Consider the following 27053-nt stretch of genomic DNA (forward strand, 5'->3'; position numbering starts at 1 on the left):
GTATGGCATCTTGTATTTGTATTCCAAGTTAGCACCAACTGTCTTTGCATGGACTTGTAATATCACTCGAGGCATGTGCTGCCTCATTTTTCTGTACGATCGAAATCAATTTCGTGCAACTGTGTCTCAATGTGATCAATTATCCCCATGGGTCCTAACCTTTAGGCTCAAACTGAACGAGTCTGTCGAAGCATTTAGGGAAACCTTCGTCCTAATCAGTCCCAGCCAGAACCCCTCCGAATTCATCCCCAGTTAACACCGAACGGGCCGTTGTAAGCTGATGGAAGGTTTCCGGATAGAGGTTGAGAGCAAGCTGCCTGCGACATGGAGCGAGGGTGAATGGACGCAGGATTGGGGACACGGAGTATGAGTGTTTGAAATGGGCGAATCATCGAAATTGGCTCCAAGCGCCATCTTGCTATGGTTCAAAACTCGACGATTGTCATGGATAGCCACCGCACATTGCTCCCATAAATCTCGTGTCTGGGTACATGTATCCATATCTCGGCCCGTCTATGGCCTCTCAGGTATATCCAATCCAGTGCCCATCCCTTCCATAGCTGAGCCATCTTCTCGGCGTACAACTGCAGTCACACTGGGATGTGTATCATGCGCTGCGTTACGCTGCCCGCTGATAAAATCCGTTTTGAGAATCATCTTCGTTTGGGCTTCGGAATTCATTTCCAATCGCCTGCCCATCGCACAGCCCCTTGGATCTGGCCTTGAAGTGTTCAAGGACATCCTATTCCAGTTCTGTTTTCAGCTCCACCAACCCACTGGTTGGGGCTTGCACCCCATCACGTTCACCATCCTTGTTGATCACAGCAATCCCCGGGCCCCATTTCGCCCCTCCCTCACATCGCTGGCTGGAACAAAGTACCCTCCTCAAAGTCTCTGCCGGGTAGTGCGCAGTGTGCATCGCACCCCGACCATTTCAGGCAATCGCAGCCGTCATTCGTACGACTATGGCAGAATAACTGCTAAGTACCATCCCTATGCAAAACATCCGTCCCATGAATACATGCGGCTGCATCAATGTCTCCGACAGTGGCAAGGTGCTTGCTTATAGGAAACCTGATTCGGCCAGAACCCTGCGCATTGCAATGACGAGTAAGCATGCTTCTTTTTCGTTTTCTTGTGATAGAGAAGACGGGTTCTCAAGGCCAGGAGAGCGAGCCCCCGTATGAAGAGGATGGATTTCGGGGTTTTACATACCTCACAATCTTCTCGTCCTCTCGTTCACGAGGCTCAATTTGCAAACTCTTGTCATACATCTCGTGTACATCACCAGCAGCTTGCATATTGCTTAATATGTAGTCCTGCAACTCGGGAACGGGTTGCAATGAGTATCCCACGTTTTGATACTGCTGGATGTCACGGATTACTTCGGCCGTCTTGGCTCGCTTGGCAAAGTTGATGAGGTTGGTCTTCTTAATGATGGAGGGAATTCCATCCTCGATGAATGTAAGGTCGGTGAGGTAGACACCTTGGACTGTAGTCAGCACATAGACCGCTGGATAGAAGACTGCAGTTCCTTACCAAAGAAGGGGATACAGGGCGGGTTGGCGGCATGGAGGGCTTCTCGATACTCGCCAAAGTTTTTGGTGCTGGCCATTACCCTTCGCATCGACTCTAACACGGTCTGTGTGCGCTGCGGTACTTGGTCCCATGTTCGCTTCAGTCGGGCAATTGGTGCGGTGCCCAGCGCCGAGATGATGGAGGTTAGCGTTGAGAAGTTGTTCAGAGCGCGACACCTCTTTTTCCATATTAGCAGTTGTTCCCCAAAACATACAGACGATTTTGGCCAACTTACATCAGCCACGGAAACGAAGTGCTTGATTACAACCACCCGTTTCTTCACGTCCATTTGCGCAAGGATCATCTCCGCAACCCAATTGGTCATTTGGTTCGAATGCAGAATGAGTGCCTTAACGTTAGGGGCAAGATCAGGATCCCCCTCTGCAATCTTCTTCTGCCACGTCTTGTTCAAACATTCCGTAGCCTTGATCTTGCCGTATAGACGAGACTCGATGATGGTGAGTTGTCGGGCGAATTCGGTTACGTCAATGTCCAGGAACTTGAGCTTCTTCATGTTCTTGGGCATGATGGGTGTCGGGGTGTTTTGGTTGACTGTCTGAATCATTCGTCGGGCGCCCGCCTCCTTTCCGCTCAATCTCTGGTCCAGGACGGCCATTAGAGGTGCTGATCCGGGGGTCTCGGTCGACTTGACGGTGTCTCGGGCAAAGGTGTACACATCGCGGATAAGCTGCTTCGACTCCTCACTGTACTCCTCCATCCAGAAATTATCAAACCAATTCTTGAGAATATTAACCACTCGGAAACGGATGAGCTTCTGCTTTCGGTCTCTCCAGGCGTCAAAGTCTGACTGGGTGAGGCCTTCCGGGGGCTGGATTCCAAACCGCTTGACAAGGAGCTCGAAAAGCTCCCGGGCTGACGTGAATGATCGGTATGTCAGGAGGAAAGTATTATTGAAATTTGAGTCGAGCTTGTCGTGACGAGTGAGCTGTTCTACCAGAGCTAGGAGAGAGCCTCCCTTGACGGTGGGCTGAATGGTCTTGGCATCCCAGGACACATCGGTCTCATGGTCGAGGCGCAAGAATTCGGGTGTATCCTCAACAGGTGGGAGGCCAGCCTGAGGTGAGGGATCCTCGCCAAAAATCTTCTTGACTTTGGAGTAGTCGCCCTTTCGGAAGTTACCTGGTGGCGGGTCTCCCTCACTGAACGACTGTGCTGTAATCAACGGAGGTCGCACTGCGGCGGGAGTGGTCCTTGAATCAGTCCGCTGATGTGGTCGGTCGAAAGGCATCGTCTCTCCCCGCTGTAACTGAATTCTGGTGAACTGGTCATCGCGGGGTCGCTGTTCCACTTGATGCTGCTGCAAATTAATTTGGACCTGTTCCGAGAGTAGCTGCAAGGAGAAGTTGATCTGAGAAGAATTAGTCTCGAGCGCCCTCGCGCACTGGCGAACATAGTCGAGGCGGTTCTCTAAGGCTTCGCCCCGAACTTCGGCCCATTCATCGGCCAAGGGACCCGCAACGGCCTGACAGCCTAACAGCAAGTCCGATACATTGTCGTAGAGGCTCTGCTTATTTGTGCCAAAGTCCGCAAGCTGAGGAGTTTGGAAGCTATTGCCCAGGGAGGATAGGTCGATGGATTCGATCATAGCAATCCATGGCTTGAATGTCTCCAGCACCTTTCCTCCAGCAAAACAAACGTTGTTCCCAATCATTTCATGTCGATATGGTGTGACAATCTTGTCTGGGGCGACGAGGTTCTTGTCGAGCTCTCGAATGCTTGACACGAGAATCCGCTTCTGTTCGTCCAGTCGTTCTAATAATCTGTTGTCGAGAATGGCTGTAGGCTCTACCACGCCTTCCTCATCTTCGAGAAAGTTGGCCGTGATTGGATCACGAGGCCCCAATCCATTATTCTGCCAGCTTCCGCCGGTGGTACTGCCAATAACAAATCCGGGGAAGAGGCGAGGAATCTCTTCACCACGTTGCTGTCGGGCAACTTCAACATAACTGAAAACACCCAAGAGAACTCCATCGGCCTCCTGTAGGCACTTCTGTATTGACTCCGCATTGGGCCAATCCGCTGCAGCAATATGAGACGAAATTACTAGCTTCGAAAACTTGGACATCATGTCTCGAAAGTGAGGATATAGAGCCTTGTTGGTTGAGATGATGGATGGCTGGCCGGAGTGGTTGTCCGTGGTGCCTGAGCCAGCGGCGAGTAGTAGTCGTAGATGATCAGATATATCTTCAGCCCTTGCGACATATTCGGAGCGGCTGTTGTTTGTCACCGCCTCACGGTATCGATCAATAGCACGCTTCATGTTGGAGACGAGCAAGCTCCAGCTAAGAGAGGGTGTGGATCCATCATCAAAGAAGCTTCGCGGGACAGTGGCTGTGGTCGGGAGGTTATAGGTGGTACTAGTGAAGGAGGTAGCTGAAGCAATGTTTGGCACCTGGCCAGGGACCAGATGATTTCCGTTGGGCGAGACGTCGTTCCTTGTGCGGCCGATTGGAGAAGCGCCATTAATAGAATCCATCGATGTCGACGGTGATAAGGCACCACTGAAGGAAGTGCGGTTCCGGGGCTAGAGTAGGCATAATTAGCAACCAGATCAGGCAAATTCGGACGACTGGGCGGAGCAGATGTTTGTGATACCTTTGAGCGCCTGGTGGCCAGCCTTGAGGAATCCCCCTCAGCCTCGGAAGCGGATGTTAGTGACTCGTCGTCCTCATCTTGGGTCAAGCCTCGAGCCATCATCTCTGGCGGCGGCCTGGTCTTATCGGGTATGTTGACATTCATGCGGTCCCGCGGACCGGTCTCGTTTGCAGAAATGGGGGACTCGAGGGGTAGTTCCATGCTATGATCGCCCGTCATCATGTTGTAGTAGAAGAGGCGGCCATCGGGAGTGGCCTGGGGGATCCAGAAGTCGGCTCGCGACTTGTCACCACCGTCAGTGCCCTCGATGGGCAAGGCAGTGGGCCCATCGGCCTCGGAGTCGTCGTCCAGGTCATAATTATCGTCGTAAATCTCGGGGTCTTCAGGGTCGTCGTCAACTTGGGCGACAAGGCCGTTCTGGCCCGGGTCGGGCAGGTCGTCGGGACTAGTGATGGTCTGGCAGTAGTTGCTGGGGAACCATCCACGGACGCCGTTGATGACACCATCCCACCAGCCGCTCTCGAGCTGAGTGATGACCTGGATCACATCGCCCTCGTGGAAGCTGAGACTGGTGCGGTCGTCGGCCTCGTAGTCGTAGAGGGCGCGCACGTACATGGCGCCCGGAGGCGCGGTACCGACAATGCCGTTCATGAGGCCCCAGGCGGGATCGACCCTAGATGAAGAGGGATGGGGGTCGGAGGCTTGAAGTGAGGCAGGCGTGATGCGCGCGGATAGGTGGTCGGCGGAGGGGTCGTGGGTGGTGCGCGAAGAGTGGATACTTGGCGGCACGGCGGCGGTCTGTATCCTAAGCATATTGCGGCGACCACGCTCGACTTAGGACATGGTTGGATGCGGCAGCCGTATCCAGATTGCTGAAGTCAAATCCAACACGTGTGCGTGGAGCAGTCTTGGGGGATGATGCGATGCCGACTTGACAATGACGGCCTTCAACAGGAGCGATTGTGCAGTAGCGATTGTGCAGTAGTAGCATGCCAGCGCCAGGCGTCGCGAGTCGGGGGGTTCACGGTCACACACGGTTAGAGGCTCGCACAGATTGGCAGTCACAGGGCTCGCTCGCTCGTAGCAGCGGGAGCAGAATGCAGAGATTCCAGGGGGGGAGGGGCGACTGGCTGCGACAGGCCAGCCACAATGCGTGCTGCAGTCAGTCCTGTGGTCTTGCGGCGACGGCGGCGGCGACGGCACGGCGGGTTGGCTGAGACGTTCCCAGTCAGGCCAGGCGGCCGAGGTCGAATGGCACCCAAGCAGTGGAGGAGGCAGGCCTGGGAGAGGCCTGAGCTTGGAGGGGAAGGGGGGCTGATGGAGCGAATGCTACCGTTTTGGCGAGCGGCCGGGAGGGGTCAGGACCCAGCAGTGAGGCATGGGCGGGCTCGACTCCCAGTCTTTAATACTCCGGATTCACTGCTAAGGAATTGAAGCGCGCTGTAGTCGCAGGCAGCGGAGGACGATGACTCAGGTGGTAGTGATTGATAACAAAGGGAACAGGCACACATATGTCAAAGGGACACAGTCCACGAGGCCACATGAGCAGAGGGAGGGGTTGACTCGCACCCAACTTGGCCGCATCTGCATCTGCATCCACACTGTCACCGACTTCAGGTAGACAACCGCCCGACCCATTGACGGGATGGGTGGGGACGGCCACCGCCCACTGTTGAGCAGCAACACTGACACTCAACACTCCACTGGCATCAGCATACTTAGTACGCACGTACGTACATAGTACGTAGTAGTACCAGACCTGGTCAACAACTGACATGGGCCTGACTCGATTGGAAGGCCAGCCTCTACACAAACTAAAACCAACAAGGCTGCGCTCGGGGCCCCTGGCAATAACGCTGACAGCTAAACATCAACAACTTCTTTTTGGCTGACCTCAAATAGCACCGGGCTTGCCTTGGGGAGGGTACCTGGCCTATCCTACCTCAGCGACGCGATGCCATCAAGCCGGCAATATTATTGCGGGTTTTGCGTTAAGGTTCACTGTCGGGAACTGGAAATAATGGCAATATTTCCGCCCAGCCAGGGCGGTCCCGAGACTTGCAGGCTACCTACCCTAGGGTCCCTTGGCTACTTAGGTACGAGGTCAGGAGGGGCGGGCGACCAAGCCTGGGGATCCTGTTGCAACATGCCCGTTGCGCTTGTCCAGGTCCCTCTAAACGGCCTCTCCAAGGGTCCCTCACTGGCCCTTCGCAGGATATCGGGGTTGAGAGGCCCGTGGGACGCGCGGTGCTTTGCTTGTGTGCTTGTGTGCGAGGCGCGCGGTTGAGCGAATGCCCTCAATCAGAGAGCACGCGTGCGTCTATTGGCAGGTTCCAGCTGCTGCTTGGTACATCAATCACCCGCGATGGATCGATCCACGGAACGGATCTCACACACTTCGCCAGCCATCTCCTGTTTCCCACTACATGCGATGAGTCAGCAGGCGCACGAGGGCCAGCCAACCGGAGGGCCGTTTGGTCCGGGAGCCCGAGCCAGGAAGGTGACGCGCGCAACATTCTCAGAGCCAGGAGCACGTCCCAAGGAGAGGGCACGTAATTTTACGTAGGGGTATCCTGGTCCGCAGTTGCTTGTCCCGCCGGCCCATGTGCTATCGCTCCGCTACCGCGTTGATACCTTATCCCTTTAATCATGCGTCAACCACACCGCTGGAAAAGAGGGGCCAGCTCATAAGAGTCAGTTAGTGCACCCAGGACGATGGACAACTTGGACCTGGTCTTGTCTCGTTGCTTGTGTCTGCCTCAGGTGGAATATCAGCGAGGGGCCCCTCCTTCCTGATCCGACATAATTCTGGGCCGGTTAACCCCGGACGATGCCACGACGCAGTTGTCCGGCTCGCTGCAGCCCCTCCCCTAATTCTGGTCGTCTCCCACCTCCCACACTGGCACTCCCACGCTGACACTCTCGCGGCTTCCCCTCACCTAGCTTCAGCTGCTACCTAGACGACACATCTGCCCACTTCCTGCTTGGCTTGGTCGCCTGGTCTTGTTGGTAGCCTGCTAGGGAATTCTGCGATCCAGTTGGACCACCATCATATCGGATCGGAGGGACGGGGAACATGCCAGCTGACAACCGGCGGGGAAAACAGAACAGCCTGGCCGGCATGTGTCGAGGCGAATCTCTGATGTGGTCCCACCGCTTCCTCCCACCTCAACCCAGGGCGGGAGGGGTGATAGCAACAGACACAAAGGTCAAGGGTGAGCAAGCGGCGAGAGAAGAGAGTCAAGAAGCCCACAGGCATCCAGGCACCCAGGAACTTAACAAAGTACGGACGGAGGAGAGGACAAGCGGATTGAGTGCTTTGGAGAGGCACGCACGCACTCATGCACTCCACCACCAATCGTCTTGACACCACGTGGAGCTCGTCCCAAACCATGGCTCCCTACACCGGGACTGTGCCGCGGACCCGCCCGCCATACCATCACGATGGACTAGCCCGCCGGCGTGGATCTCCTAAGACAGCGACGCGAGCTTAGTTACACGCTACCGGATACACAGCACACACCGACCCTTCTGGGCATGTTCTCTGCTTTTAGAGGTTTTAGATGCCCCTTTTTCTGGTATGGCTCACAGGACTGGTCGAATTTGTCACAGAAAAAAAACAGCTTTAAGACGGATATTTGGGGTAATGTGTTCAACTCGACCCGGTGGCTTACTGCAGCTCTCCACGAGCTCGGCCCTCGGCCATTTATCTCAACAGCTTGGTCCCCTCGCCCCTCTCCCTTCCCGTCCCCTCCATCTCCCGCCGAGTGGATTTGGCTGATGGATCCGTTCGGGCGCCAGTGCCGTCCGACCGTTGCGGGGTACCTACAGGGCAAAGGACAAATAGGTTGTAGATCCGGACGAGGCGGAGGGGCTTCAGTTGGTGGGTTCCCATTCTTTCCACGACAGATGAACCCTTCTAGCTCGCATCCTAATAAATCATAATGTTCCCTCCCTGGAAACACCCTGTTGATGGCTTACGGCGCTGTCGGTGTCGCTTGAATGCTCAATGCTATTTTCTTCTTCTCCAGCAGTGTGGATACGAACGTGGATCCTACAATCCTCAACCCGCCTCCCATCACCTCTGGCCTCATTTCGTGTATTCCAGATTATTGGCACCGATAAGTGACCGAGGAAATTATTCCTTTGGTAGGTGTCTCTTGGAATGTCCTGTCACTGGCCCTCCTGTCGATCTCCAGGCCCAAATTTCAGCGGGCATTGGCTTGCGATCATAGATGGATTATGAGGAGTCCACTTCTTCCGTGCGGGCCCGTATGCACGAGGCCTGGCCACCAGCCTGGCCTGCCTTGGAGCACATGCGAATCGCCAATTCCATCTCGGCTGCAATAGAGCGGGTTGATGATGCATTGAGGAGACGAACGCATTCACTCCCAGGTCACTGCTCCTGAGGGTGCACACATGCATGCATGCACTGTGCATACATAAGTTAGGTAGCACTATCGGTGTCCCCTTGTGGACAACTGTCCTCTGCTACAGGGGATGGAGATGAATAGTCCTTCATCTTCGGACACGACCTCCTACCCGTGATTGCTTTGGCTTGACGGAGTCGCTGTTCCAGAACGGAGACATGGATGCCACGGACTCGCACATAAGAATCAAGCTCCGGCGTTCACGGCAGATGAGAGGTTGCACGCCCGTCTGGCACACCAATATATAAAAAGGGAATTCGATGAAATTAAAGTCCCGACCACAGGAGAGATTACTTGTCCCAGAAATTGTCCAAGCAGCAAGCCGTGCTGCGGTGTGGATCGCACCGTGCGCGAAGGCGGCCGCGGCGCGCAATCACGTACAGTGCGATAGTCGCTATTAGTGTGGCGGGGCGGTGCCGGGGAAGCAGGGCAACACGAGCTCCAGCTGGCCACCAACATCCTCTCTCGGTTTGGGAGATTTGGTTCGGGTGGGCCGCGGGATGCAAGGCGCGGAGGCCATCGCCTTGCGCCGGTGCGCTGGAAGCGGGATCTCTTGACAGGCGCTGGTAGGATGGCGCTACGCCGGATCTGCGCTGGTGAGGGTAGAGCTCCCAGCTCCCACGGGAGCTGTTGAGCTTCCCCGCCGGCCCAACCCATGATGATTTCATCTTGTTTCCTGGTCGTTAATACGGTTGGCGGCCAGCTGTCATGGGCTGGCCGGGCGCGAGGCTGGGCTGGGCTGGCAGCGAATCGATGCCTCTGCCTCGCCGCGTCGCCACTGTGGCCATGGTGACTCGTCGTCTCGTCTGCGTGTCCCTGTGTTCCTCATCCCCGTCCCCCCTGCTCGCTGCTCGCTGCTCGCTGTTTGCCTCCCCCTGTCTCCTTATCCAAGTACCTCCCTGTTTCCCTGAATGGACTTGGTAAAAAAGAACTCTCGCCGGCCCCGGTTCCCTCGTTCCATAGCCCGTGGACTGGACTGTGGACTGTGGGCTTAGTGGGCCACGGGCCTCGGATCGTTATCCAGCGAGACAGCCTCGATGGATTGTAAGTGGAGTGCATCGTTACCTCGAGTCAATTTTCCCGTTCACCGTTCTCTCAGTCTTCTCGACACCGACATTGACTCCGACATTTCGATGACACCGACTCCATCACCGACAAACGAACGCTGTCTTGACCGATGGTTTTGCCGTGGGGCGGTCCAGGGGCCGTACCTTAGGCCCTGCAAGAACAAGCAAAACCGCCCCCCATTGCGGCATGGCCCCCATCTCGCGTCCACCTGAGAGTGCGCCAGGAAGCAAAAAATGGTGGACATGGGCTGCAGGAACCAAGCTGGGCAGGGCTTTGCACTATTTGTGCGCAGTAAGTAGCCGGCCGCCCAAGTCAGCGCCGATGAGTACCTGGCAGGCCAGCCGTTGTGTCTTGGTCAACACCCAGCGCTGCTTTTAGTGAGCGGCGCGGGCCAGGTTCTCCTGACAGAATTTTCACCCGCGACCCTCGTCGACATCGTCCGCCTCGCCTGCGGTTGCTGGTCGTTACCGCCGTAAACAGCCTAGGCCGTAGGGGAATTTTTAGAGGGGTTCCGGCACTGGTGCGCCCCTCAGGTGCCCCTCGGGCCCCTCCACTGAAGGGGGCCCCGCTGTTGTGTCAGTGGCCAGCACATTTGCCCGCCGCGTTGCGTTCCGCTTCGGCGCTGCTGCATAGCGTTGTGCTGTGCTGTGCGGTGCGGTGCGGTGCTCAATGCGCAGTGCAGCGTGTGCCCGCCATCCCTCCCCTCCCTGCCCGTTCCGGCGCCAGCGCCAGTGCCAGCGCCCTGTGCCCTGTGCCCAGTGCGCTGAGGAGCTCGCGTCTGCTTCGCTGGCACGAGTGCCCAGACAGGGCCACTTTTGAGACCAAGACCCAGTACGTACCCAAGTCCGTAGTTGCGCCCCCCCGGAATACCAGCCCCAGTGACTCCCTCAGCCACCCCTCCCTCCCTCTTTCGCTCTCCCTCCCTCGCTCCTTCCTCCCTCGTTCCCTTCTCTCTTCTGCGGTTTCCCCTCCTCCCCCTCCCCACCCGAAAAAGTGCCCCCCCAAAGTCCCGGGTCATTCCCCCCCTCCGGATTTCCCTCCCCTCCCGCCCCTCTACTCTTCTACGTCTCCTCCTCGCCTTTATTTCCCTCCATCCCTCCCCCCATCCATCCGTCAACCCAACTTCGCGACCATCCCACCCCTCACCACTTACCCAACACCCAATAGCCCACCCACCCACCGGTACACTCTGTCGTTGAGGCCTTGCACCAAGAGCCTCTGTCCTCATCACAACCCTTCCAGCCAACTTTCCATGACCAGCAAACAACTATCTCCAATGACCATAAACACGATCAAGTCCACCGCAGACACCCTTTAAATCCCACGGGACGCGCGCGAGCGAGGAGCTAGGAGTCGAGAGCGAGAGCGAGAGAGATTGCAAGAGCCTTCGAGCCACACGATATTCAACCATCGTGCTTTCGGGCCCCAGCCGAATTACCCGTTTCCCCAGCATCACCTTGCTGTCGCCTCTGTCGCCAAACCGCCACACGGAAACGCGACCTGGTCATCAAGATGCCTGGCGCAAGCGTCGCAGTCCTCCCGCCCCCCGCGGCCTCGACATCGTCCTCTCGAAAGGCCTCACTGGCACCAGAGCGCAAGTACAAATGCCAGTTCTGCAACAGGGCCTTTAGCAGAAGCGAACACCGAAGTCGACACGAGAGATCACGTACGTGCCATCTATCATACCCATCACCCCCTCACCCGTCCTTCCCTCAACCCGATCATCACCCCACGACCCCTCCATGAACTCTATTCCCTCAAGAACCAGCTGACCATCTCCCAGACACCAAGGAACGACCTTTCAAGTGCATGAAGTGTAGAAGTACCTTTGTGCGTCGCGATCTTCTCCTCAGACATGACCGTACCGTTCACGCCAAGGATGGCGGCATCCCCCTCCACAGTGATGGTAAGCGCCGGGCCGGTCCCAAGACCCGTGCCATCAACGCCCCTTCCAAGTCATCCATCGCCATCGACACCTCAACACTGGAGCAGATGGAAGCCGGAAACGATGGGATCTTCGATGTCGAGGCTGCTGCCATGCTCGTAGCCGACCTTCACCACAAGGCCACTGCCGCTATGCGTGGTGACGAGAGCTCCTATGAGGGCAGCCCGTCCATGGCATACTCTCCTCATAGCTCCTGCATCATGGAATCAACCGTGACGTACCCATCCGGTGCCATCGCCTTGCCCCAGGTTCAGTGGGAGGGCTTCATGCCCCAGTCCGTGACCGAGCCCAAGGCGCACTCCATCACCTCGAGCGCCTCAGGATCATTCGAGTCCCAACAGTCCTTTGCTAGTGGAAGCACTTTACAACCCCATTCCAACCAGCTTGCTCCTATCGGCGGACAGAGCTGTAACGGCCTCGTGCCTGCTCTCCAGTCTATGATCAACTCATTGCCCAACTCTGCCGCTGGAACACCGATGCCGCCCAGCCCCTGGAATGCCGAGTCTTCCCAAGCCGGCTTCAAGGCCCCCCAAGTTTCTAGCGATGATGAGCGAAACGCTATTCTGGACCATATCCGCAGCAATGACAGCGAGCACGCCATCCCGGAGGGCTTCCGTCTCCCAGGTCTGGGCTCCCTCAACCGATACCTGTCAACCTACTTTGGCCTCTTCCACCACCACCTTCCTTTCCTGCACCCAACCTCATTCAACGCCACCAAGGTCTCGCCTCCTCTTTTACTGGCGGTCCTGAGCATCGGTGCTCTCTATGCCTTTGACCAGGACCAGGCCTACATGCTCCACATTGGCTCCAAGGTTCTTGTCAATCAGTTCCTTCAGAACAAGGAGAACTTCAGCTCTCGCAAATGCCCTCTTTGGACAATGCAGAGCTCCCTCCTTAACATGATCTTTGCCAGCTGGAGTGGTGACCCCAAGGGCCTGGAGTGGGCGTGTTCGATTAAGAGTCTGCTCGCCAACATGGTCGCTGGTAACCGGTATGAACTTAAGCTTCGTCAGGAGGCTCGTGGAACTGCCAAGCCTAGTCGCTCAGAGTGGGTTGAGGATGAAGGTTGCCGACGCACTTACTACGCAGTTTACATCTTCTTTGGTCTGCTAACAATGACGTACAACCACACCCCGGCCATCAGCTTCAACGAGTTTGAGGATCTCCAGCTGCCCTCCACCGAGGCACTGTGGAACTTGCAAGTCTCTGACGATGTAGCATGGCACGAGCAACTCAAGGGCTCCGTCGCCGTGACATTCATGGAAGCCCACGACAATCTCTTCCAAGGCGAGACTCTTCGATACAGCGCTTTTGCGGCCCGTGTCATGATCAACGCCCTCTTCCTTGAGGTGTGGTACCACAAGCGCAGCCCTGAGGCCCTTCAAGACGTTGTTACCGAGTACAAGCTGCGACTCGCATTGGAGACGTGGGAGAAATCTCTCGAACTTTGTGAGCCTGAGGCTGTTGCGGTTCCTCTCAGTGCCCCTCACAAGGGCCACCCACTTCTCTTCAACGCCAAGGCCATGTACCGAAATGCCCGTACCCGCCTTGAGGTGGACCTGAAGGCAGTGCAGGAGGCTATGCGTTACCATGACCCGTATGAGGTTGCGGCTGCCATGTCGAATGCTCGAGATCGCGTAAAGCGCTCGAGTGAAATGATCAAGGTCATTGAAGAGTGCTACAACTGCATTGAGACTGCTGTCTTGCAAGGTGTCCGTTGGGTCGCCCGTACATCGCCTACCAACTGGAGCGTGGAGCATCCGCTCTGCGGGATGGATCTTATGATCGTCCTGTCGTTGTGGCTGTATCGTCTGGAACATGACGAGGAGCCTGCGACCCAGGAGGAACTGGCCATGTACAACAAGGTCCGCCAACTATTCGTCAAGGATCTGGACGAGAACTATATGTCGCAGCTGAGCTCCGTTGTCGCCCGACTGTGGGGTTCGATGCTCGACGAAGTTGTAGTTTGGGGGTAAGTCACCAGCCCTGACGTCACTTGATCGTGTTCTCTGTGCTAACAATTTTGATAGAATTACGAGACTCATGGGCGAGTCTTTTAAGCTCCATTCTCAGGCCCTCGTCGGCTATGTCGACGACCCTGAAGCATCCTCGAATGTCTCTACCCCCTCGATGACCTCGCAGGGGGCAGACGAGGATAGCGTGTATTAATTTAATCGGCGATGATTGAAACGACATTTCCTTTGTACGCCTCTGGGCTGGGCTGGGCTTTTCCATGTCTCCTTAGCATATACCTCTCTGCTTGATGGTTTTTTCCTTGTTCGTCGTTTTGGTTTCCGGCGCGAAAAGGCTTTTGGAGGGAGTTGGACTCATCTCGTTCTCCTTATCGTGTTTCCTAGGACTTTTCTTTCATTGTCTCCTTCGCGATGCCCGAGGCAGGGCGGGCGGTCGTGCTGTCTGCGTTTACTGTTGGTTTTCTTTGGCTTGCTGTGGGCATCTCGCGCCCTCTTGTTGCTTTGGCATGGTTTTTGGGGTCACCGGCATTAATCGGAGGGGCAGGGAATGGTACACGGGGTTTTCGCATGGGCTTGCGCCCCGGGCAGAGGGAATTGGATCTTTGCGCAAAGACAGCGTAGGCTAATGACTGCGATTGGCAGGATGATTGGCTGGTCCATGATGGTGTTTCCTTCTGCTTTCTCTGTTCAATATGCGGCACCTATTTGTTTTAATATTGGCAGCTCTCTCCCACCGGTTTGCTTTCCGATGGCTCGATCTTCTCTCCTTTGGTATTTTCTTTCTCATTGTTATATCTTGGTCTGCTGCGTCTTTCTTCTCTCAGATACCTTGTTCGATATACAGATTGCTCGTTTGTGGCCATGTATTACGGAAGTGGAATGCACGGGATGTGGCAGGATGCCTCAGGGACTAAGCCACCCGACGCTGCGAACCGTCGAGGGAGGCTGGCCCGTCCGCTCGTGTATAGATGATTAGTATTTGCTTGAATAATCATTTGTCCTGTCACCTGTTGGTCTTGGCCGTGTTTATTGCATGTGAAATATGGTGTGAGCCGGTCGTCATGATGTAGCTCAGGATATTCTATTCAAGTGGGCATACTATGGTCAACCTCGGCTTGAACAACGTGCTTTGGTTCTGTTGTCTCACTACTGCGTGTTGGCTGGGTTGGAGTTTCCGCGCCCGAGCAGGAGAAAAGACGAGTCGAAATTCGCAATGATTGAGAGCGATGACCTTGATCTGGTTCTCATTGTTGCACACACCTACACTAAGGCAGACAAGATAGCACTGGCTTGTTCTTTCCTGAACGATTTTGCTTGCACCGGTCTGGTCTTGCCCTAAGTTGCACCCCTTCACTCATCCTTGGGATGCTTAGGCAGTCGTGACCCCCTTTGCCCTCACACGCTGTTGCCGCCAGGGTTTCCGTCGACATGGTTTGTGCTGGTCACACATCAGGATTTGAGTCCGACAAACCTCACATTGAGCGCACTAAGTACCATCTGCCACCATGAAATGGTTCTTCCTGTTGTTGATTTCTGGCGGGCGGCTTGTTTCGAGCCGATGTGAATGCGGTTACGCTGCTACGGCTCCTGGTAACGACGAGCACATGATATTCATGGATCTCTTGGAAACCGACTTCACTCGAGCCAACGACCTCTCATGGAATCGCGACTGGATACCGCAGCAGTTCAATGTCTCGGCGGAGAATGGGCGTGGCGAATACGGCAAGTCATTCATGCCTAGCAACATCATCTCCTTATCGACAGAGGGCGGAGGTCGACCTAGCGGAGGCTCTGGCCTGGGACTGCGAGTTGGAAGTGCCATTGGGGAGGATGCAGTGTCAGCAGCTGAGATTGACACGGCGCGATCCGACCTTCACTGGGGATCCTACAGAGCTGGAATGGAACTGACTGCGACGAATGGAACATGCGCTGCTTTCTTCTGGGTATGTTTGTCGAGCATCATTGCATCCTGAGGAAGAAAGATTGAAGCTGACGTCAACTGGGACTAGTATTTCAATGACACACAGGAAATCGACATGGAGTTTCTCTCGAGAGAGTTCGACCCGGTTGAAGGCGTGTACCCTGTGAACCTCGTCGTTCAGTCGAAGCAGTCGAGGGAGGCAGGCTATGACGCCAGCAAGACGGGTACGTTCAAGCGAGTCAACCTAGGGTTTGACCCAACAGCGGGCTTCCATGAATACCGATTCGACTATACGCCTGGGCGGGTCATATTTTACGGGGACAGCAAGCGGATTGCAGTCATGGAGGGTAGTGCTATGCCTTCAGCCGCTGGCCATCTCATTCTCCAGCACTGGAGCAACGGCAACCCTAAGTGGTCAGGGGGTCCGCCCGCCAAGGACGCCATGTTGAGAATAAGCTATGTCAAGGCCTACTTTAACTCGTCGAACGAGCAGCATCATGCGACTTTAACGCACCGCTGCCAGAAGGCAGGGACCAATGAGGCAGTGTGCTTGATTCCGGATGTGATGGCAACAAATGCGAGCACGGGAGGGGCATTCTTGAGCGATGAGGGGAACGTGGCCGGAACGGAAACAGATGATAGCGAGGAGAGCATTGGTGGGTGCCACTTCAGCGCAGCATGGTTATCGGTGGCGATGGTGGCGGCGATGGTCATGTTGTTGGTGGACTAGTATGATGTGATGATGGGCATCCCTGCGTTTCGCATGTGTCATATTGCATGGTGCATGGTGCATGGTAGATGGACTAAGAAGAATTCTGGGAACGCCAAAGAGTCGTGGATGGCCCTTGGACTTAGCTGGACAGCTCCTAGATTTCAAGCATGGAGGTAAATTAAACCGAATTGATTGTTTTGTTCTCGCTTAGTGTAAATAGTAATAGCAGGCTTTGTATGGCAAGCTGGATGTGATTGATGATGGGCGGTTGATTAGGGTGACATGTGTGGGTGGCTAAAAGAGACTATTGAAAGTTGGATATGAGACTAATTAGAAATAATGTTAAAAATGGTTAAAATAGGTTAGTTGCAGGACTGAGAAACGCACTAAAAGGGGAAACCGACACAAGATGTGGAAAACAGGATCGGCTAGATTAAGGAAAGGGAGGGCGGCAGCGATACAAGCTGACGAAATTAAAGTTGAATAGTTTAAAGAGCTGGGAGAGGCAGGGAGCCTAACGGGTGAGACACAGCTGAGGGCCGATGGACGCCACGGCATAGCTAGGACGCAGTCCAGGCCCTTGGCAGATGATCGTCCCAGTCATCCGATGCAGCCCTGCGCTGATGGGCGGTAGCGTCTAGATTCTCTCTCGGTAAAACAAAAGCAAACAGTTGATGAGCTAGGCTTGGGGAATAGGCAAGTACCGAGGCTGGGGCGAGAGGAGGAGGAGGCTATGAGATTAGGACATGAAGAGATGAGAGGTATATAAGGAAGACGTGGATGGGAAGTCGCTGGGCTTCCTATCACACATCACAACATCCCCCCCCCTGATCAAGAATTACCCAGGCCCCTATTGACAACTCCTCTATTCAATCATCATGACGAAGGCCTACCTCGACATTGACCTTGTGAACCGGACAGATGCGTCCATGCTCTATGTACACATCACGGGGAACAGGCTGCATAACGAAACAAACCAGCCTCTGGGTCCGATGATAATGAAGGCAGACGGACAGACGCCTCATATGCTGACTTGGAACGGGGTGAACGCCTCGAAGCTCGCCGTCGACCACGGCATTCGCGTGGGCCGGCCTGGAGACACGAAGCGCGTCCGAATCCCTCGCCTGGAAGGCGGCCGCATCTATTTCAGCAAGGGCCGCCCGCTCACGTTCTTGGTGAACGAGGGACCGGCTTTGGTTGAGCCTTCAGTGATGAACAAGACGGATGCCAACTACAGCGGCCATTGGACGTTTGCCGAGCTCACCTTCAACATGGGGGAGGTGTACGCCAATGTCTCCTATGTCGACTTCCTGAGCATCCCGACTGCTCTGCGCCTGACGACCGAGTCGGGCCGTGTCGCAGAAGTCCAGGGCATACCCAAGGGCGGCATCACCAAGGTAGCGGAGGGACTGGAGAAGCTTGGCAATCCGTGGAAAAAGTTGGTGGTGAGATCTCCGTCTGGCTCCATTATCCGCATCCTCAGCCTCAACTCTGGGTATGAATTGTATCCCGACCTGTTCAGGAATTTCTTCGACGAGTATGTTGATAAGTGCTGGGAGCGCTATGAAAAGGTGGACCTGATGGTCGACACTCAGCATGAAGACTGGGGGGTGTTCAAGGGTCGGGTCCGAGGAGGACTGCTTCGATTTACGAAGCCGAATAAGCCGGGATTCGAGTTCAACTTCGAGAAGCCAACAACACAAGACGTCCTTACCTGCAACACTGGGCCTTTTGCGGTCCGGCAACCTGTGGACGAACGGGAGAAGGCCAGACTTGCCGTCGGGGCCCGGATTGCTGCGGCGATTAATAGAGTGACGCTGCTGATCAACAACAAGCAGCCCAGCGGCGAGAAAGTCGGCACATACTACCGCACCCAGCCATGCAACTACTACTCGAAAAAGGTCCACCGCGTGTCGCATGAGAGTCGCGGGTACACCTTCCCGTATGACGACGTTACCAACAAGGTCGATCAGTCGGGGTTCGTCAACGATTCAAACCCAAAGGTCTTGACGGTGACGGTTGGAGGGTTTCGAAATCCGACTCATCTTTAAGGATGAAAGAGCTTGACAAGTGGTGTGATGGGAGTTTGTTATACATGATGTTTATAGAATGGGCGACTGTAATCTTGCTATCTTTTTTTCTTATCAAATCATGGAATTATCCGTTCAACCAACTCCGCCCAAGTACGAGCATCAAATGACCAATTTCCCCAAGGCTTCTCAAGCGCAGAGCCTCAGCTCGCGCATGACGTGGACAACTCGCTCGGTAGCGGGTTATGGGGGCGAAGTCCACCTGCATCCTCCCCTTGGTGCATGGAGATGCGTCGAGACTTGCATATGTGGCTGCTGCATAAAGGTCGGATGTCAAGGCGGGTGCGGCGCAGGTTTGTGGGTGGGTTGGTTGGGCTGCATACGTACGGCGAGCACAGTTGCGCTATATGTAGTACATTCTTACATTCTTACACAGCCCTCTCTCTCTCTCTCTCTCTCTCTCTCTCTCTCTCTCTCTCTCTCTCTCTCTCTCTACATGTAATGTCGTTTGTTGTGCGAACGACATGTACGCCTGGTAGATGTTCTTGAGACACAGGGGGGAACAGTCGTTATAAACTCGTCATCGGTTGACCAACTAACTCAGATCATGTCCCCGGGGCTTGGAGTCGTTGGCTGAGCGGGCTGGACCGCATGGCTGGACCGCATGGCTGGACCGCATGGCTGAGCCTGCGCACTAATAAACCATAAACCCCTACAAGGCCGGAGCCACAGGGAGAAGCCGGCGCTGGACGGCAACTGTCATCCAATATATCTGGTACCGTCCCTCGCGCAGCACAACCTTGATGCATGCTGCGGCAGAATGGCCGCCAACGGGTGTCCCCCCGCAGTGTGGATTGGCTGAGGCAGGCAATAGGGGTGTGTCTGCGTGTGTCTGCGTGTGTCTGCGTGTGTGCCACCGCCCGAAATAAATACCTACCACTGCCAATGCGACCCTCGGCTCACACGGATCCTTGCCACTTTGGCCACAGCCAGCCTGGAATCTGCAGTTGCAGTTGCAGATGGCAGGGCTGAGGCTTTGCCTGCGTGGTGGGTGAATGGATGGCCTACCTACCTCATGTACTGTACAGTGCTTACTTCACTGGAAAGGATGGGGAGAGTCGGTTATACGGATTATAAGCAGGAGGTATGCAGGTCTGGTAGTCAGAGAGTAGCACCGCCCCGCGACGCGCCTGCCCATATCCATCCACCATCCACCATCCACTCTCCATCCCTCCTCTCGCCCCCCCAATCCATGACTCCATCCATCCAGTTTTGTCCGGATCTCGTCAATAATCAAACCCATCTCCTCTTTTAACCCTCTTCATCGGATTAAAACCCCGTCGGCTTTAACTCCATTCCTACCCGCCCCGGCATTCACGTCCTGATCACATCTCCCGTACCCACTGGGCACTGGCTGGCCCCTCCACTCAGCGCGCGGAGCATCTACGTACATGGTCAATATCAATCTCGACGTCAGCCCAACAGCGAAGCAACACAATTTCCGCAGCCCAGCTTGGTGATCCTGCCCATTTCCGGGCCAGACCAGACAAAACCCACCCGATAGTCGGCCTGGAAGTCGCCTCTCCCTTTGCGTCTGTCTCGAACCTTTCCTCTCTGCCATCGCCCCCAATCTCAAGGCGCTGAGCGGACTAGACCGTCGTCAATACTTGAAACAGTCACTGGGCACCACCACCCATGATCCACCATGTTTCGGTCTTGACCAAGAACAAGCGAACCTAAACATCATCGACTCTCTGAGCCTCGGCCCGACTCTCAGCTATTGAAGCATCGCCCCCGCGACGACAGCTTCCATCATGGTCTACTGCGGCAAACCCTCCAAGGGCTGTTCCACCTGTCGCGACCGTAAGATACGCGCAAGTCCCCCTACCCAACCCGCCGACACTGCTCCCTGCGACGAAGCCTCCGCCGTCACTGCCCTCCTCTAGCTCGTCCGTGCGAATCCCTACTAACTTACAAACCTCAATCTTAGTGCGACCAGAGAGAACCCTCATGTGGCCAGTGCGAGAAGCGTCACCAGGCTTGTCCAGGTTACCGCAACCAGGTCGACCTAATGTTCCGCGATGAGAGCTCCCACGTAATTAACAAAGCCGCAAAGACTCGTTCCCGATCCCACGCACGGAAGAAGGCGCAGACCCCCGGCCCGGCGTGTCCCTCTCCGTCGCCTCGGCCCGTCCCGAGCGCCACTCCAACGCCGCCGGCTACCCGTCATCGTTTCAAGGGTCCTGTTTTCTCCGTCTTCAACCCGAGGAGTAGCAGTTCGCCTTCTCAAGAGAGCACCGATAGCAATGACGGCGATGTTGAGGCGAGTGAGTGCTGCACCGATGACCCATCTCTAGACCAGGCGTTGCTTGGAGAGGATCTGTCTGCATCTCTCCAGGAAAGAGGTACCGCCTTCTTCTTCGCCCGCTACGTCGCGGCCGACAACGGGTGTTACCAGAACTACTCCTTTATCTATGACGTTTGGAAACCCCCGGATCCGGACCACGCTCAAGCCGACGCTGTTACCTACAGCATGACGGCTGTGGGACTCGCCGGGCTCTCTCAGCAGCGTACCCATCGTGCCCATCGTGCTAAGTTGATGGATCGATCCCTCCAAAGCTACACTCTGGCAGTCGGGCTTATTCATCCTGCCCTTAGTGACCCCATCGCGGTCATCAAGGACACCACATTGCTCGCCGTCTTGATACTTGGCACCTACGAGTCTATTACTGGACGCAGCCCCCAGACCATGCGAACTTGGAAGGGTCACGTCAACGGAGCCGCCCAGATCGCCAGCGAGAGAGGTCCTGCCCAGTTCCGAACTAAAGCTGGTACTCGCATGTTTATCATGCTTTCCCAATCCGTTCTCATCAGCTGCATCCAGAGTGGCCTGCCGATGCCCCAGGCCATGGTTAACCTCCGTAGGGAGCTTCAGCCTTCGCTTGAGCTAGATGGGCCAGCATGGCGCCTGGTTGATCCTGTCTATAGGGCGCTCCAGGTTCGCTATGATATCAAGTCAGGAGAGCTCCACGACATTGATGATATAGTGGAAAAGCTAACACACATTGACGACGAATTCGCTTTTATATTATCTGAGCTACCAGAGCCGTGGCAATACCGGCGTATCCAACTTACGAAACCTGACCCTCGAGTCCTGGGTCGCTGGTGTTACGTGTATCCTGGTCTGTTACAAGCCACTGCTTGGAACGGCGTGCGGGCAGTACGGATGCTTCTTCTAGAGACCATCCTTGAGCAAATTTGCCAGGGGTCGAATGCCCCGGACCTATCATCGTTGCCAGATCGTCACCAAAAACGACTCGCAAAGACCGTAAGGCTTCTGGGCTTGCTAGGGGATGCCATCGTGGCCAGCGTTCCTCAGCATTTCGGTGTGGTCAGCTGTCGAGACAAGGCAATGTCGAACCCTACGCAAGAAGAACGATATCGCCCCCTGTCACCACCAGCAGGCCCCAAATTGCGAACTGAGCATGACCACGAATCGCTGGTCGGGTCTGACAGATTGATGCCCCTGAACCCGACCATCTTGGGCGGCCAAGAAGACAGTGCGGAGTGCTTTATGACCCTAGCGTCCGCGAGCCATACCATGATCTGGCCTCTCTACATCCTGGGCATGTCCTCGTCATGCTCCGCCGAGACGAAACGGTATGCTATAAACATGCTACAAGCCATACACCGCGAGACTGGCCTCGAGCAGGCTCGGGTTGTCGCCGGGATGCTACATTCCAAGGAGGACCCCAGCACACAAAGCACCGCTTTCCTTGAGAATATTTCACTATTACCAGCAGAGGGGTTGCTCGAGGTTGTTTAGATTTTGACCGTGGAGTCTAAGCGTAGACTTGTCAGCATTCTTGTTATTTAGGGTTTCACGTTGGGATATGGAGCGATGGAGTTTATGAGGTTGGATACCCATATGATGCGGCCGAGGAGCTAAGGTGGCTTCCTTAGCACGGCTCTCTGGCAAAAAGAAATGATGGAATCATGAGAGGGCGTATACTAACATTTTGTGGACGCCTGAATGGACTCTTGAAGCGGGGCGATGCCCCCTTCTACCAATTGTCAAAATTTCCAAAACCCCCTTTGAACTTCTTGCGTGCTGGTTCCTCCCATGTGTCAACGTCGTCTAGATCCGCCTCATTCGTTGTCGAGGTGGTCCGCGGTGCTTTGAGGTACTTGCCGACACTCTCTTTAGAGTCGGCGGGCTCAATAGTCCCGTCCTTGCGTATCCGCTTGCCGGTCCAAGTTGTCTTGTCATCCTCGGTACCACCGCGTCGCTTGACCTCCTCCTTCTCTAGAGAGTGTTTCTCCTGCTCCTTCCGTTGGGTCTGAAACTCTTCAAAGGGGTCGACGAAGACGACGACGTCTTTGATGACGATCTTATTAAGTGGCCGATTAGAGCCGTCCGTGGGTACATCCTCCATCTTGGACAGGACCTCGAGCCCTGAGGCGACGCGACCGAAAATGGTGTGTTTACGGTCCAGGTGGGGAGTGGGCTTGTATGTGAAGAAGAACTGGCTCGAGTTGGTGTTCTTGCCCTTGTTGGCCATAGACACTGTGGATGGTCAGTTTCGGCCCGCTGGACAATGGAGAAAGGGTGTCACTTACTAGTGCCACGGGCGTTATGCGTTAGGGGGCCATCAAACTCATCGTCAAAGTACTTGCCCCATATACTTGCGCCACCTCGACCAGTTCCGGAGGGATCACCGCCTTGAATCATGAAGTTGGGGATGTTTCGGTGGAAGGCTACGCCCTTGTAGTACCCCTTCTGTGCAAGCTTGATGAAGTTCCAGACTGCCCTGGGCGCGGTCTCGGTCTGTAGCTCTATAGTTAGGTCGCCTAGGTTGGTCTCCATCCTGGCATAGCCCTTGGCCTTGACCCGCTTGGGTTTGAGCATGAACTCCTCATCTGTCAGGAGGGCCCTCTCGCCGCTCGTCTCCGGCGTCAGGCCGGTGCTGGTGAAACTAGCCGCGGCCTTGCCCGTAGTGTATGCGGCCGAGTTGGCCGCCAGTTTCTTGTCTTGGATCATGGACTGCCGGACCACAGTCGCGGTGGCTGGCTTTGCGAGGGCGGTCGAGCTGCGGTTGACATCGCCGCCCAGCTCTCGCGCCTTGCGGGCCTTCTCAACGGCAGCCTTTGCGCGCAAGACCTTGTCACCAATGTTCCCCAGGACACTCGTGTTGATGTTCCCCGCTTGGCGCTCCTCCTCCTGCTCCTTGGTCAGCTGGGCCTCGTGGCCGTCCTTGAGGTACTTGAACTGCTCGAGGTTTCGGCTGGCTGCGTTCTGGGGGTCTTGAAGGGTGATGATATCTGCGCGCGTAAACTCTTCGTCGTCGACCAGGTCGCGCCACATCTTGGGCTTGATGTTCATGCGCTCGACCGTGTCCCAGGCGAAGACGTTGGCGTAGGTGCCATGGCGGATGGCGACGATGTGGGTGTTGTCGGTGAAGACCTTGTACGTGACGGGGTCGATCAGGTCGCCCTTTCCATCGCTCAGTCCGGCGCCGAGGGAGTCGGACTCGGAGTTCCGCGCAAAGTTGAGGCGGATTAAATCCTTCTTCTGCAGCGGCTCGCCGTCGACGGGGTTCTGGTTGGGGTGCTTTTCGAGCCAGGCGCCAATGACCTCGACGTCGAAGATGGTGCCGTCCGGGGTGCACACGGGGTTCTTGAAGGGCTGGAGGCTGGCGGCGCAGAAGTTGAAGGGCAAGCGGCGGAACGAGGCGGCGTGCTGGGCGCGAGAGGAAGCGCCGACGCCGACGCTGGCGGAATACGCATCGGAGGACGACCACTCAGAGTGCGTAATCTGCAGGATGAGAACGGGGGTTAGCGGGCAATTGGAAGGGACTGACAGACACGATGGCTTACATAGAGCTTATCCGTTCCCTTTCCCATGGTTGCGCTGGGGAATTGGAGGAGGTTGTGTTGTTGAAGTGAGGGATCGCAACCTTGACGATGGAGGTGTTGATGGAGTTTCGCAGGCAGTGAAGTGAATGCGCCGGCCTAAAAAGCTGCTGGGTATTTACAGACGGCCGGCGGCTTATCGCCTATCGGCCGCGTCTGGGGCGATCGTCACGGGGCGATGACGGGCGCTGAAGGCCTTCGTACTAGTACCTCGTAGGGGGCGCTACAGCGGGAGACAGACCCACTCATCACTCCCTCCAGAAGCGTGCTGACCTGGCATCACCGGCAGCCAATTACGTATGCGTAGCGCAGGTACCACCAACCATCCGCAGCCCATCTCCATCGCTGTCCAGAGCTTCCTTCTTACATCTTGAAACAAGTCACAGCCCGCCCTCGATTCTTCGCCGTCTTCCTCGTGCGCGCACCCATTCGTCCCGCCCAATCCTCCCTCTTTCTGCAAGAGGACTGCCTCGCCCGACCCGTCATGCTGGCCTAGGTCTCTTGCGACGCCGCATCAACATTCGTCTCGAAGCTCCCGCCGGACCCTGCGACCCCTACTCATCCCTCCATATCTTCGCTGCCTGCGCCCGCCACCCGAAGCTCCCGCAACACCACCGCCCCCTCGCCGTCGACGATGAGGTTCCTCCGGGGACTCCTCATGCTGGGCATGTCCCTTTGGACTGCCCAGGCCATGGAAATTGGCTTGGTACGCAGCTGACGACTCCTCATCTCGAAGACGATACTCGCCGACCCGCATGCTAACGATGCTCCGCTACAGGATAACAAAGAGGGCAACCAAGAATACTGCACAGGTCAGTTTGCTAAACCGTGACTGTGTCCCCGTATCGCAGCCTAACAGACAGCAGGCATGTACAGCCGAAGCAACTGGGGCGGCCCTGTCGACCCCTTCATCCTCGTCAAGTTCCTCAACACCACCGCCAAGGGCAAAGATCCCATGACCAGCTTGGTCATTTTCGAATGGAAGGACAGGAGTCTGGTCGGCATTCCGGATACCGAGCTCGGCTACAACGTGAGAATCCCCCATTTACCGAGTTGGGTCCATTCACTGACCTTCGATGCGCATCCAGCGACTTGCTATCTGCAGCGACGACTACGTCAAGGCCGGCAACTGCAACAAGACTGACGTTGGCAAATTCGTCCTGGCATCCGATGCCTCTACGAAGTCCAAGAACCTCATTGCCACCAAGGCTGTCCACTTGAAGGAGCCTGGCGCCGTCAAATATGCTATCAAGAAGACCGGATACTACTGTGTTGTCACGGACGGTTACAACACCGAAGAATATTCCGCTGTTGTCGAGTTCCGCAATGCCTACGGCGAGCTTCAGGCTACGCAGATCCCCAAGCTTCCCTTTTACGGCGGCATCACCATCTTGTATGCCCTGCTCGCTGTTTACTGGGGTTTCCTTTACTACCAGCATCGGCACGATATCTGTGAGTACCCAAATTGTCCAATCAAGTCGTCAGCGCACAGTTGCTAATCGTCACACAGTGGCTGTCCAAAACTATATCACGGCTATTTTGGTCTTCTTGGTGGTTGAGATGGTTCTGACTTGGGGTTTCTATGGTTTGTCTGCCTCGTTTCCTGTTGCCGATTCCTTATTAACATGGCAAAGATTATCAGAACCGCCACGGCTCCAACATCGGAGCCAAGGTCTTCCTCACCGTTGTAGGAATCCTCAACGCTGCCAGAAACTCCTTCTCCTTCTTCCTGCTGCTCATTGTCTGCATGGGCTACGGTGTGGTCAAGCACACGCTGGGACGGACCATGATCTATGTGCGGTGGCTCGCTGCCGCCCACTTCCTCTTTGGGCTCGTCTACTCTGTTACGAGTCTCGTTATTACTCCCGAGACTGCTGGTAAGTTGCCATCTTTTGTGTCTCGGAGCGTGCTCGGTTCGCTTACAAGCCTTCAGGTCCCTTCGTTCTCCTCATCGTGCTACCCCTTGCCGGTACCTTGACTGCCTTCTACGTGTGGACCCTAAACTCGCTCAACTTGACCCTCAAGGATCTCAAGGAGCGAAAGCAGCATGTCAAGGAGGCCATGTATAAGAAACTGTGGTGGTCTATCCTCATCAGCATCCTCGTCATCTTCGCCTTCTTCTTCTTCAACAGCTTCACCTTCGCGTCGGTCAACGACCCTGACTTCGTCCCCTTCCACTGGAAGACCAGATGGTTCATTCTCGACGGCTGGCTCAACTTGGTGTACTTCGCCGACGTCGCGTGGGTTGCCTATGTCTGGCGCCCTACAGCCAACAACCGCCGATTCGCTATGAGTGACGAGATTGCGCAAGATGACGATGGCAACTTCGAGATTGGTGATATTGGAGTCCCTGGCGAGGACTCTGACGATGAGGAGGCTCAGATTGGCAAGCGACAGGATGAGCCCCCGCCTTTCAACGCTCCCTCGGCTGCGGGAACGTCCCAAGCTGGTGGCCAGCAGAGGTCGAACCGACCTCTTCCTCGCGAGTCTCTGGACGGCGAGACCATTTTTGCAGTTGGTGAGGACGGCGACAAGTTCTCGGACGATGACAGTGACGACGAAGAAGACGCGAAGCTTGTACGAAAGAAATAAAACGGTAGCAGCCTTTCTGGGATAAGCGCTAGGTCGTTGGCCTGCGCACTTTTTGTATAGTCACGGTTTTCATATAGCATTCATGAATGGATTGGGGATTATGTTGTGTTATAACATTGGGTCCCTGGGAGGAGGGTTGGTGTGCGTGATATGATCGGGATAGGTAGGAATCAAATGGTTATGTACAGGGCCACCGACTCAGGGTGGCAACGGCAATATCACACAGTTACATGATGATACAATCTTCCCGATTCTTTCACTCTCCTAAACTGGCT

At 55.6% G+C, this 27053-nt stretch overlaps 10 protein-coding genes across 10 annotated transcripts; 8 read left to right on the forward strand and 2 right to left on the reverse strand.

Moving 5' to 3' along the window:
* The first annotated feature begins 125 nt into the window (after positions 1-125).
* Positions 126-1209, forward strand: BGZ61DRAFT_43599 (uncharacterized protein). Its single transcript, XM_046244010.1, has one exon. The coding sequence runs from the start codon at positions 380-382 to the stop codon at positions 1067-1069; it is 690 nt and encodes a 229-aa protein (XP_046103031.1). The 5' UTR covers positions 126-379; the 3' UTR covers positions 1070-1209.
* On the reverse strand, positions 1064-5007 carry BGZ61DRAFT_494659 (ras guanine nucleotide exchange factor domain-containing protein; the record flags this gene model as incomplete). Its single annotated transcript, XM_046250790.1, has 5 exons — positions 1064-1091; positions 1216-1486; positions 1540-1756; positions 1814-4123; positions 4195-5007. The coding sequence occupies 5 exons, from the start codon at positions 5005-5007 to the stop codon at positions 1064-1066; spliced, it is 3639 nt and encodes a 1212-aa protein (XP_046103032.1).
* A 5214-nt stretch (positions 5008-10221) lies between these two features.
* On the forward strand, positions 10222-11107 carry BGZ61DRAFT_547167 (uncharacterized protein; the record flags this gene model as incomplete). Its single annotated transcript, XM_046255354.1, has 1 exon — positions 10222-11107. A coding segment is annotated over one exon (789 nt), but the record flags the coding sequence as incomplete, so codon positions are not given.
* Positions 11108-11204: 97 nt separating this feature from the next.
* Positions 11205-13806, forward strand: BGZ61DRAFT_494660 (C2H2 finger domain protein; the record flags this gene model as incomplete). The annotated part of the gene is made up of 3 exons (XM_046250791.1): positions 11205-11358; positions 11476-13609; positions 13668-13806. The coding sequence occupies 3 exons, from the start codon at positions 11205-11207 to the stop codon at positions 13804-13806; spliced, it is 2427 nt and encodes an 808-aa protein (XP_046103034.1).
* A 101-nt stretch (positions 13807-13907) lies between these two features.
* Positions 13908-14637, forward strand: BGZ61DRAFT_43638 (uncharacterized protein). The gene has a single exon (XM_046244019.1). It carries the CDS (start codon positions 14158-14160, stop codon positions 14584-14586), a length of 429 nt encoding a protein of 142 aa, XP_046103035.1. The 5' UTR covers positions 13908-14157; the 3' UTR covers positions 14587-14637.
* A 1-nt stretch (position 14638) lies between these two features.
* BGZ61DRAFT_547171 (concanavalin A-like lectin/glucanase domain-containing protein) lies at positions 14639-16427 on the forward strand. Its single transcript, XM_046255355.1, has 2 exons — positions 14639-15553; positions 15620-16427. The coding sequence occupies exons 1-2, from the start codon at positions 15116-15118 to the stop codon at positions 16259-16261; spliced, it is 1080 nt and encodes a 359-aa protein (XP_046103036.1). The 5' UTR covers positions 14639-15115; the 3' UTR covers positions 16262-16427.
* A 694-nt stretch (positions 16428-17121) lies between these two features.
* On the forward strand, positions 17122-18294 carry BGZ61DRAFT_533375 (uncharacterized protein; the record flags this gene model as incomplete). The annotated part of the gene is made up of 1 exon (XM_046253995.1): positions 17122-18294. One exon carries the CDS (start codon positions 17122-17124, stop codon positions 18292-18294), a length of 1173 nt encoding a protein of 390 aa, XP_046103037.1.
* Positions 18295-19991: 1697 nt separating this feature from the next.
* Positions 19992-22184, forward strand: BGZ61DRAFT_43688 (uncharacterized protein). Its single transcript, XM_046244044.1, has 2 exons — positions 19992-20147; positions 20264-22184. The coding sequence occupies exons 1-2, from the start codon at positions 20088-20090 to the stop codon at positions 22097-22099; spliced, it is 1896 nt and encodes a 631-aa protein (XP_046103038.1). The 5' UTR covers positions 19992-20087; the 3' UTR covers positions 22100-22184.
* A 153-nt stretch (positions 22185-22337) lies between these two features.
* On the reverse strand, positions 22338-24177 carry BGZ61DRAFT_478923 (uncharacterized protein; the record flags this gene model as incomplete). Its single annotated transcript, XM_046249059.1, has 3 exons — positions 22338-22840; positions 22894-24088; positions 24151-24177. The coding sequence occupies 3 exons, from the start codon at positions 24175-24177 to the stop codon at positions 22338-22340; spliced, it is 1725 nt and encodes a 574-aa protein (XP_046103039.1).
* Positions 24178-24844: 667 nt separating this feature from the next.
* On the forward strand, positions 24845-26778 carry BGZ61DRAFT_354842 (lung seven transmembrane receptor-domain-containing protein; the record flags this gene model as incomplete). The annotated part of the gene is made up of 7 exons (XM_046240663.1): positions 24845-24892; positions 24965-24998; positions 25050-25216; positions 25275-25638; positions 25697-25771; positions 25821-26063; positions 26120-26778. The coding sequence occupies 7 exons, from the start codon at positions 24845-24847 to the stop codon at positions 26776-26778; spliced, it is 1590 nt and encodes a 529-aa protein (XP_046103040.1).
* Positions 26779-27053: the final 275 nt, after the last annotated feature.

Source organism: Ilyonectria robusta (assembly GCF_021365365.1).
Source record: "Ilyonectria robusta strain PMI_751 chromosome Unknown BGZ61scaffold_12, whole genome shotgun sequence".
Classification (NCBI taxonomy): domain Eukaryota; kingdom Fungi; phylum Ascomycota; class Sordariomycetes; order Hypocreales; family Nectriaceae; genus Ilyonectria; species Ilyonectria robusta.